The following is an 11,914-nucleotide window of genomic DNA, read 5'->3' on the forward strand; positions in this document are numbered from 1 at the left end:
ATACTCAGAATATATTCAAACCATGGTGGGATTCAAACCAAAATAAAAATCTAGACCAAAAAAGCACACATGTAAATGTACATAATAGAACTCCAACCTAGACACTTAATATCCCAGGCACCAATCTTTGTCAACACTACCAAAACGTTACTCATTTACTTATTTATATTTATAAACAAAGTGCATATTCGGCCTAAAATTAACAAATACAAAATTTTCAAACCAAAATATCCCTCCCTTTCAATCAAATCATATATTGCACCATTCTAGTTTGTATCCGACAATTACACATGGTGAGATAAAATCTAGACTAAGAACTCACACATATAAACGCACACAATAGGACTTGAACCTAGACACTTAAGATCCCAAACCGGCAACCCCTCAATCTTTGACAATGCTACCAAACCCTTATTTATCTACTTATTTATATTTTATAAACAAAGTGCATATTCGGCCTAAAATTAACAACTATGATTTTTCAAGCTAAAATAACCTTTCCTTTCAATCAAATCATATATTGCAGTCGCACCATTTTCTCATTTAGTATCCAATAATGGGACTTAAACCAGAATAAAACCTAGACTAAGAACTCACACATGTAAATACACATAATAGAACTCAAACCTAAACACTTAAGATCCCAAGCACTCAATCTTTGCCAACATTACCAAAACATTACTAATCTACTTATTTATATTTATAAATAAAGAACATATTTGGCCTAACATTAACAAATATAAGTTTTCAAGCCAAAATACCCCTCCCTTTCAATCAAATCATATACTTGTTTTCTTATTATCCGATAATTACATTAAATTTTATTAATGTTGAAGTTAAACCGAATCAGACTCCTAAACAGAGGAAAAGCTTTCAATACTTGTTTTCTTCATTCACATGCTATGTGACAAAATTCCAACAGCAACCAAAGTGAGCTCAATGTATCCCCCCCCCCCCCCTCTCCCTCTCAAAAGGGGAAATTTACATTGTTCAATGGCACTTTCTATGAGTTTTAATCTACAGTCAGAAAAAGAATTATACAATTAATGCAAATTATGAAATTGGATGTTTACACTTCCCTCTTGGGCCGATTTCGAGTACGTGGAAGCACTGGTTCTTGCACTATTTCCTCCAATGAAATAGCATCATCATCACCATCACCACCATCATCACCATCATCACCCTCGTCCTCTGCCTCCTTTACTGCTTGATTTATAGAGATCTGCATTAAAAAAACCATGAATCAAGTATTGGAATCATTTTAAGTTCGAATCAATATCAGGTTGGGATTATTTTGAGTTCAAGTAAATCAGGTTTGAAGTTCAGATATTTCATGTCAAGTCATTATAGGTTTGGAATCGTATTATTTCTAGTTCGGGTCAGTTTAAGTTGGGATGAATTTAAGTTCAAGCTGGACAAGCTTGGATTATTGATTTTTATGATCAAATCGAATAGAGTGGAGCTTGAATTCAGCTAAATCGAATCAGGTTTTCAGGTTTGGGGTATGGATTGAGATTTCTGTATTACACCAAAGATTTTAATGAATGTCAAAAACAGAACCATTGTGAAATTTTATCAAACACCTAATGGGCATTACAATAACAAACTCTTGAGATTACCAATTCCCTCATTAAGCAATCCAAATAAGACTTCCACTTCAAGAAAAACTCAAATTTTCCAAAGAACTAAGCATCCAATTCAAAAAAGTAGTATAATTCGAAAATCCCATAAAAAGGGAAAAAATAAATGAATTTTTTTAGACTCTTACATCTTCTAGGAAGTCTTCGTCGAGCTTATCAGCAATCTTGATGGAAGTAAAGATGGTGATAGCTAGAAGTGAGAGCGGGAACACTGCCGCGAACACGTAGCTGCTGGTGTTGGCACCCGCACGTGTCACCACCTCTAATCCTCTCATTTTCCGGTTAAACAGGTCTTTGGAGAATGGAAAAACTACCGGAGCATGCACGAGGAGTGGACTGGAGAATGCATTTGCGGTCTGTGGATAGAGAAGGAGCCCTCTCGTTTTCCGGTGAGATAGGTGGCCGGAGAATGCAACGACCTCCGGAACAGAACGGAGAGGGAGTGAAGGTGGGGCTGAGCTAATACTGGTGATGATTGAGTGACTCCCCATCGGCTCTACCTTTTTCTGGAATTTTTGGATAAAATTTCCAGGTTTTTAAACGTTTTCATTGAAATCGGGTTTATCTTGGTTAAAATTTTAGTTTTGGTCCCTTTACTATACTTTAATCTTCAATTTAGTTTATGTGCTTTAATTCGGCATAAGTTCATGTCCTTTTCAAAAATTTGAAATTTATCCCTATACTTTTTAGATTCTAAAATCCAAGTTCAATTGTTAAGCTGTTAAATTTGTTAATGTGACATTTTGAAATAAAAATATTCACTTGATAGTTATATAACAAAAAATGACATTGTAATATAACTTAAATTTAATAAAATAATTTTAACAGTGTTAACAGTTAGACTTGAATTTTGAAATCTAAAAATAGAACTAAATTCCTAAAAATAAAATTATAGGAAAAATTTTAAATTTACAAAAGTATAAGGACTTACGGTATATTTTAACCATAAAATTATTAACTATTCGATTAAAACACTAACTAGATTTTTTTAACATATTATTCTCAGTATAAAAAATTGATATTAACGTTAAGAGTTGAAATATTTCTTTAAAAAATTTCAAATTACTATTTGAATCAAAAGCTGTTAAAAGTGTTAATTATTTGGATTCACATTATAATACATCAATTCACAACTTTGAGTATAGTATAGGGACCAAAGCTATAATTTGACCTTTGTCATCCTTTTATTTGCAGTATTACATTCTTAGGAGATTTTATTAAGTAAATGAAATAGTTAGTAAATAGAATAATGAGGTGATTGGTGGTTGCTCAACTCATACTTTAATCATGAGATCGAGGTTTGATTCTTGTCCATGGGAATGAAGCATATTTTATTGCCGGACGATTCAAACACACTAAAATATGTTTATCCTCTTATTAAAGGGTTGTGAGGGTATATAAATACATAAATTATGAAATCTATCTATATTTTTCGCCAAATCACCTTTCCACTCGATATCTTTCGTCAAACAATATGCCTCGTCGAAAAGAGGTACCTTGCTTGACAAGATGGTAGCCACTCGTTATTCATATACCTTATAATCACATCCTATCAGATCACATCACAAACTTAATAAAGAGACCTAGACTGCAACATACTCTTATTGACGGCTCTCGAATCACAAGGAACATGTGATTTACTATGACATTCGGAACTGCCCTTAAAAGGGTTTCTTGAAGGTATGATCAGGAGCATTCAACCATTTAAACTCTAACACTCAAGTATATCTACTTAATCACTAGAAGCCCTTAAAAACATTCTTATGTCTTTCGACTCAATGGGTGAATCGTATATCTTCATTTCATACTCCTTAATCCCATCAACATATCTTACCTTTAACAGGGACAAATCTAGGGTAGGCAAGACCCTAGCCCTAAAATGAAAAATTACTTTTTGTCCCGTTATAAATGATAAAATTACAATTTTATATTTTATATGAAAGGTTATACAAATTGGTATGAGATTATAATGTAAAATAATATGCTATTGCAAGTTGAGATGGTGGTGGGTTTCTTAAATATCTTAGCCCAATAGCAAATGGGCACTAATTGGCCTTTAAGCATATTTGGAGCAGTCGTTTCCAAAAATAGTATTTTAGTCCCTTCAAATTTTTTTCTTTTTCCATTTTAAGAAAAAAAATTTGGGATATTTAGAAATTTATATTAGATTTTGGTTGAGTGAATTTGAATTTTCAAAATTTTGGATCATATCATTTGAGGTCGATTTAGGTTTTAAATTATTTAACGTTTTGGTTCGGATCATTTTCAGTTCAGTTTGTTTTAATTAAAGGTTTAGACTTTTTGGGTTCTAATAATTGTTGGTTCAGATTATTTCATGTTTTGATCACTTTAGTTTGAATCATTTCGATAAAAACACATTTCCGATCCTTCTCAATTTCAATATTGAAAAAATCGGTCCCTCTAAAAAAATTTAAAGTAATTTAATCCCTGTTAAATTAAAGAGTGGGCAATTAAAGACAATTAATTATGGTGTTAATGTTTTCCGTCAGTTTTATATAATTTTAATTGGTATAGTAACAAATTTAGTTCTAGATGTTTAAATATTTTTACATAAATATTGATAGAATCTCTAAATGTTGCGAGCTAAGGCCGAATTCAAGAATGCTTTTGGGGTTGGAAAAGCACATTTTCACCCCAAAAGCAATGCTAAACATTTGTATTAATTGTTTAAAATATATTTAAAATTTAAATTAATTTATATTTTCTATATCATTATATTAAATTATTTAAATATAATTTATTATCATTTTAAAATTTTAAAATATTTCATGTATATTAAATTTACAAATAATTTATAAAAAGATTTAAAAATATATATTATCTATAATTATATTAAATTATTTAAATATTATCTTTTTTTTTAATTTCCAACATCATGTCTAAAAGCAGTATTTTAACTTTCCACCGTAATTTTTGACAACAATACCAAACACTTCAAATTAACAAACCACACATTTTCATAACAGTTTCCAAGCTGAGCTTTTCAAAAGCAATTCTCAATCGCAACAACAATGCCAAACTGGCCCTAAAATTGTTAAATTAGGATCAAATTGATAGAATATGTAAATTCTGAGAGCTAAATTTGTTATTATACTAATAAAAAATGTATAATTTCTGAAAAATATTAACGTTATAATTAATTGTCTTTAGTTGCTCACTTTCGAAATTAACAATGATTAAATTGTTCTAATTTATTTAGAAAGATAAATTTACTCAATATCAAAATTGAAAAGGACCGGAAAAATATTTTTACCAAACATTTTAAGTTCTACTTACAAGAATTTATTTTACGATAAAATCAAGCTTGAATATAGGTTTGAATTAATCGAATCGAATTTTTGGATTCGAAACACAACTTACAAGAATTTGTATAAATTACTCTCACACTGTCCCTCAGCAATTGCTCTCCAAAACACATCAAACATTTACATATTGTAGGAAACATTGAAATCTTAAAAGCTAGTGATGCAAACCTTTAAGATAAGAAAGTGATGGAATATTGTCATAATCGTTATCTCTCGTTTTAAAAGACATAAAGAAAATAAAGTAAAAAGATTTACATGTTTTTATATATATGTCTGGAATAATAATCAATAAGTGTTAGATATAGTGATAAGTCATATTATATTTTTACGAACAGAATTTAAATTTGAACACTAAAGACAATATTGTTAGAAAGAGTAGCCATAAATCTCGAAAGAATTAGTCTTCTTAAACACTAAAACGGACATGGATGATACCTTAGTTAATACCAATATTATATATATTATTCACAAATTTGGAATTTAGTCTCTGTACTTTTTAGATTTCAAAATTCAAGTCCAATTGTTAAAAAAAATACTCATTTGGTAGCAATGTAACTAAAAAAATTATTGTAATGAACCTAGATTTAACAAAATAATTTTAAAAGTGTTAATAGTTGAAAATGAATTTTGAAATCTACAAAATAGGGCTAAATTATAAATTTGTGAAGAGTATAAGGACTTATAATAATATATTTTAACCTATATATGTTTGGAAGAATCACGAATTCATCTACACCAAAAAGATTATTCACAAAAGGATGAAAAGAAAAGATGATGAGTCATGAGAATGATGATCACAAAAATGCTTTTGTTTTGGGAGTTAAGTCAAAGAAACAACTATTCCTTTATCATGCTTGCTTGCTTGTCTTTCATTTAGTACTATTTTCTTGTCTTGTTATTTATCCAAGCATAATTGTTGGGATGTTTTGATCGGGTCATCTCATAGTACTGATTAAAAGTAAGAGATTTTGATGTTAGATTATGGTGTTTGGTTTAATTTTTCTTTTAATCGGTAATTATGGATGAAAAAATAATTCGAATTCGATGAAAAAATTTCGAATAAGATAAGATCAGATTCAAGGAAATTTTCTTTTTTCGGGGTTGAATTCAAATAATAGGATTTTTAAACATATTCAAAACCGAGGTAGGAAACATGAGAATTGAGTCAAGGTCGAGGCAAGCAAAAATCTAAAATTAACATTGTTGATACAATGTATAACAAGGGAGGACAAACATTAATAGCTCGATTGAGCTATTAGATTCAATCTCTAAACAACCCTAATTTAATATTCTTCGATCTAAATAGCAATCATAAATGACAAAAAATTGAATTAGATTATGCTAGTTAAATTTTATTGTTAGTCTTTGTACCGTGCATAAGTTGTGAATCAATCTTGTATTTTAATTTGATCAATTTTAGTCTCTTCACTTTTTGAATTGGTCAAATTTAGTCACGATACTTTTTAATTTTAGAAAATTTAATCATGAACCAATCATTAACAAATAAATTTGTTAGGTCAAATTCTATCATTAGTCTTAAGGTGTGAATTTAGTTTATGTTCTCTAATTTGAATTAGCCTTTATGCTTTTCGATTGAAATAATGACTCAAACGATAACTGTTCTGTTAAATTAATTAATTAAAATAATGTGGTTTTTCCATGATTATTAAGTGGAAATAGCAAACTGATATAGCATTACACATGTGATAATATTATTGTCGTATAAAATTTTGAAAGTACCAAAAATTAACAAACTTTACAGCTATCGTTTAGCCAAGATAGAAAATTCAAAATTTTAAAAATATAAAGACTAAAATTACCAAATTAAAGTATAAGAACTAAATTTATAACTTACACAAAGTACAAAAATTAATAGTAAAATTTAAAGGACTAAATTTGAATAAAAATATTATTTATTTCATTTTTAAACGATTTATATTCGGTGCATTATTCTATGCATTTCAAATATTCTTATAGGATAAAACAAGATTCCAAGGCCATTTTACAAGCAAAAAGGTAAACTAATTAAAGGTAAAATTAGAACTAATATTCCCAATCACAACCCTCCTAATTAAACCTAATAAAGAATATAAAAAGGAAAATTATCTTTACAAAGAAATCAAAGCATTTTTTTTTAACAATCTCGTTATAGATTCTGATTATATCTGTGCTATTTTTTGTATAATGTTTAGAACTGATTATAACTCGTATCCAACCCATAAATAGGAGGATAATGCGCTTTAGTGCACTTGAAGCCGCGTTCTCCTGCATTGTCAACAATGTTCATGCTAATCGGACTCAATCGGAAAACATTTCCTTGTTAGCGTATATATATATATATAGTTTAGAATATATTTAAAACATTCTATAATTTTTGTATATTTGAAATTTTAATTCCTTTATTTTTTTTGGAAATTTAATTTGTACATTTTTAGATTTAAAATTTAAGATTCAGTTATTAACACCGTTAAAATTTTTCTACTAAATTTACTAGTGTGAAATTTTGAAAAAAAAAATACTCCACCAATAGTCATGTAACAAAAAAAAATGGCGTTGCACTGAACATGAATTTAAAAGAAAACATTTTTAACAGTGCTAACAATTGGACTTATAGTTTTAAATCAAAAAAATAAAAAGGCTAAATTCTTAATATAAAAAGAGTATAAGGACTAAGAACATATTTTAACCTTTTTATATAGGTTAAAATATGCCATAAGTCCCTATGCTTTTCAAAAATTTAGAATTTAATCCCTGTACTTTTATTTTCATGATTTAGTTGCTATACTTTTCAGATTTCAAAATTCATATCTAATTGTTAACACTGTTAAACTTTTCTGTCAAATTTGTCTGTGTGACACTTTAATATAAAAAATTTACTCACTCGGTACTCATAAAACTAAAAAATGACATTTTAATTAACCTTAATTTAATAAAAAAGTTTAACAGTGTTAATAGCAAGACCTGAATTTTGAAATCTGAAAAATAAATGGATTAAATTCCTAAAAATAAAAGTATAAGGACTAAATTTATATTTTTAAAAGTACAGAAACTTATAGTATATTTTAACCATATATTAGAATCATATGGCATCATAGGTTGAATGATTAAGGAAACAAAGAATAGAATATAATTTAGAGATTATGCAAATCCACCATAACAAAAGTAAAGTAAAAATTAATGGAGATTACGCACTCTTATCTTTATTTTATCTATTATATGTATATAAAATTTTACCCAAATTTTTTGTTGCTTTTAGGTGAGATTTGCATCATCTTTGGCCTTGTTTGAACCCTAGTTTTGACCTATTTATTTACCCTACTTAGGTCATTCAATTCACTTTATAACTCAAGATAAGGGATTAGATTTAAATTATAAATTTTAAGAGAATTAAAATGCAATTGTTTGAGAAACTTAATTTAACTATTGGTGCTATTAATATTTTTTCTAAATTGTTATAGGGATTGAGAAAAAGTAAAAATATTTTGGAAGTAAATTTAAAAAATTGTATTAAATTGGATTAAATTAAATTTTTAATTTTTGAGTGTGGCCTTTTATTTTATTTAATAAAGAGGATAAATCGATCAAATTGAATTTTTAATACTTGAGATAGATCAAAGTTGCAATTGTACCATTTAATCAAAAGGACTAAAGCCTTTGCCTACCCTTAATTAGGCACTTGATTTTTCATCAAATTTTCCATCTAATTACATGTTCCTAGCATATGAGTCATAACATGCTAATAAACAAAATATAATGGAAAATATTAACATCATCATTTGATTAGGTTAAATTTTTAAATAAAAATAATTAAGTTTCTAATTTTTTATGTATATGCAATGTAATCTTATCATTGTATTAAACTATGATTGTAGAATTTTTAAAAGGACTAAAATGAACTTTTACATAGCTAGGCAGGGGCCTTGGACCCCTCAAATGAAAAGTTACTATTTAAGTCTCTTAAAGATGATTAAATTAAAAATTAATCTATAATAAAATTGTATTTTGTCGATCCCCTTAAAAAGTTTTTAAATTCGTCCTTGTTCACTCTTACTTGTTAGATCAAGTGGTAAGGAATTTGATAACTTGGATTTGAGTCTTACAGATGAAAAAAAAAAACAACATTGAGAAAGTTTTACTTTCCTTTAAAGACCTAACCTGATTAACTTTGAATCCAATCAAAATCTAATATAAATATCGAATATCGGAAGAGGTTAAAAGTCAAAAAAAGAGTATAGAAGGACTCAATATATAATTTAACCTTGTAGTATATATGCCAAGCTAAATTAATAGAGGGGAGGTGATGGATTTGACATTCTTAATTTGCATGTTCTGGCCGGTTTGATATACCCAGCTAAGCTAAAGCTAAGCTACAACATATCCTCGGATTTACAACTTAAAAGACAGCCTAGCTATACATATAGGTGTGTTAATTAATTCTTACGATGCCCCCATCATTGGCGACATTAAACATTAATTAAACCTCTGATTGACACATGAATGAATCCCATCACCATATCATTGCCTCCCTTTCAATTACAATTGTGGGTTTACTTAATTAATGGTACTACTTTTTTTTAATCTCTTTGGATTCTCAGTTCATTCCAATTAAATAGATTGACAACTCAAGGTCTCAAAAGGGGTAACTTTGAAAGAAGAATGTCCGTGGGAGTGGAGAAATTATTTTGTGGATTCTTCTCATCATATTATTTATAGTTTTTTTAATTATTTAATGGTATTTTAATGAATTTTTTATGTTATTGACACATGGTTTTGATAATTTTTTTACTTTGAATTCGGAATTTTAAACTTTGAACCCTAAATCTCAATCTTGAATCTCAAATCTTGAACTCAAATATTGAACATTGAACTTGGGTTTTAGGGTTCTATGTTCAAAGTTTAAAGTTTGAGGTTTTTGGTAAAAAAAAGTACTAAAATTATGTGTCAATGACATAGAAAAAATTGTTGAAATATCAATGGGTTGAGACGGTTTTTTATTCGTTTCAATTTTGATTTGTATTTTATGTTCTTGTTTTATTTTTATTTTTATAATAATAATAATAATTATTATTATTATTATTATTATTTTGCAAAAATACTAATCAAACTGTTGAAATTTAATGGTAGTGACAAGGTAGCTCGTGTTGCAGTTTGTGTACTTTATAAAAATTAAAAAAATAAAATAAAAATTTATTTTTCAAAAAAAGATCATAAAAGTTTTTTTTAATTATTTGCATCGATAACAAAGTACATGTGGACGGCCACGTACGCTATCATATTAATGCCATTAAAATTTTAACAGTTAAGCAGTTTTTCTGCCTATAAAAGTAATTTGAATAAATTTGAAGGTTGAGGACTAAATTGATTAAAAAATATTTAGGGCTAAAGTGACAAAAAAAAGTAAATATTAGGAGCTAAAAATTGTAATTATGTCTTTTTATGTTGTTGAAAAAGGAGTCTAGTTTAAAAAAAAAAAAAAGTACACACATTTGGTCATTCATAAGCAAATTATACCTACATAATCATAGACCAATACGATCATGCCCTAACATAGCGAAACGAGTTCAGATATGAGTAGTTTGGTTGCTCGATTTCAATATTTGTTTAAACTTGATAGTGACTTACTCAAAACATAGAGATTTGATATAGTAAATTAGATATCTCATGCTTATCAGGTTCCAAGCCAGAACAAATTTTTAGGGGCTGAGTGAAATTTTAATTTTTTATAATCTATATCTTTATAATTTTTAAAGGATTAAATTAAATTTTTAAATGATTAAATCAAATTTTTATAATTTTAGGGGGTAAAAGTATAATTTTACCTTTACTAATTTAAATTTTTTAAAAAAATTTAAGGGGTTAAATAAAATTTTACATTTTAAGGGCCAGGATCCCTGTTAGCCCCCTAAATCCATCCATGCGCTTGACATTAAGTGACCAATGCATGTAAGATACTTAAAAATAAGAATACAATCAATCTCCACTTCAATTCGTAAGATACAATCAATCTCCACTTCAATTCGTAAGACATAAAATTCCCAGAACCATGTCACGAAATTGTGGCAGAACAAGCCATAAAATTTTGCAAGGTTCTACTTAAAATTTTCAAAAATTTCAAGATTTTAATTAAAATTTTCAAAATCTTTATGGGTTTTATTAGAATTTTAGAAAAAAATTAAAGGGTTTAATTAAATTTTTATAATTTTAAAAGCCTAGTTAAAAATTTGCCAAATTTTAGCGATGAGGGAGCCAAGGCCCCTTTGGCTCCAACAACATTTCACCCCTTTCACAAAACCATAAAAAAAAAAAGTAGTTACAAAATTCGACCAAAACATCAAGTAACGATTCAATCAAAACTCACCAAAGAAAGTAAAAAAATACTTCTACTACTCCACTCTAATACGGCCATGAGCCACCACTACTTAAAAGAGAGTACAAGTCAGGTTGGAAACACTTTTTTTTTTTTAACATTAATCTCACTATTAGTTCTTATCATATTTGCTCTTTTTAATACAATGTTTATAATTACCTATAGCCCCTCTCCAACCTTTAAATAGGAGGATAATCCGCTTCAACGCACTCGAACTAACGCCCTCTTACACTGGTAACAATACTAATATCAATCGAATTAAGACTCAATCGACAAAAACATTACTTATTATATTAAAAAATTAAAAATAATAACCAATAATGGTAATAAAAAAACCCTCGAAGAATACGAGGAAACTCCAAATATTGTGAGAATTTCATTTAATTTAATGTTTATTTTTTATTGATTTTCCAATGGGCAAAGCAAAAAGGCAGTAGAGCCCTTAATAAATAGCTATAAATTTTTGGGTAGATCATGTCTTTGAACCATCCAACAATCCATATTTCGATGATTTTTCAAGGAGTATAAACAAAAACAAGCAATATAAATAATAATTTTTAGTGTCGGTATAAAGAGAATAT

The 11,914-nt window shown here is 28.0% G+C and overlaps 1 protein-coding gene across 1 annotated transcript; it reads right to left on the reverse strand.

The window, feature by feature from the left end:
• Positions 1-768: 768 nt before the first annotated feature.
• LOC108466632 (uncharacterized) lies at positions 769-2,194 on the reverse strand. Its single transcript, XM_017767018.2, has 2 exons — positions 1,769-2,194; positions 769-1,222 (listed from the first exon to the last, which is right to left on the reverse strand). Exons 1-2 carry the CDS (start codon positions 2,129-2,131, stop codon positions 1,070-1,072), a joined length of 516 nt encoding a protein of 171 aa, XP_017622507.1. The 5' UTR covers positions 2,132-2,194; the 3' UTR covers positions 769-1,069.
• Between the last annotated feature and the right edge of the window lie 9,720 nt (positions 2,195-11,914).

This window comes from Gossypium arboreum, chromosome 10, assembly GCF_025698485.1.
Source record: "Gossypium arboreum isolate Shixiya-1 chromosome 10, ASM2569848v2, whole genome shotgun sequence".
Classification (NCBI taxonomy): domain Eukaryota; kingdom Viridiplantae; phylum Streptophyta; class Magnoliopsida; order Malvales; family Malvaceae; genus Gossypium; species Gossypium arboreum.

What these genes read in the sequence shown, in the direction of transcription:
- LOC108466632 (XM_017767018.2), bottom strand. Translation starts at nt 2,131, where the DNA reads ATGGGGAGTCACTCAATCATCACCAGTATTAGCTCAGCCCCACCTTCA. An exon ending in ACGAAGACTTCCTAGAAGAT is followed by an intron (nt 1,223 to 1,768) that starts GTAAGAGTCTAA and finishes TTTTTAATGCAG; the next exon opens with ATCTCTATAAATCAAGCAGT.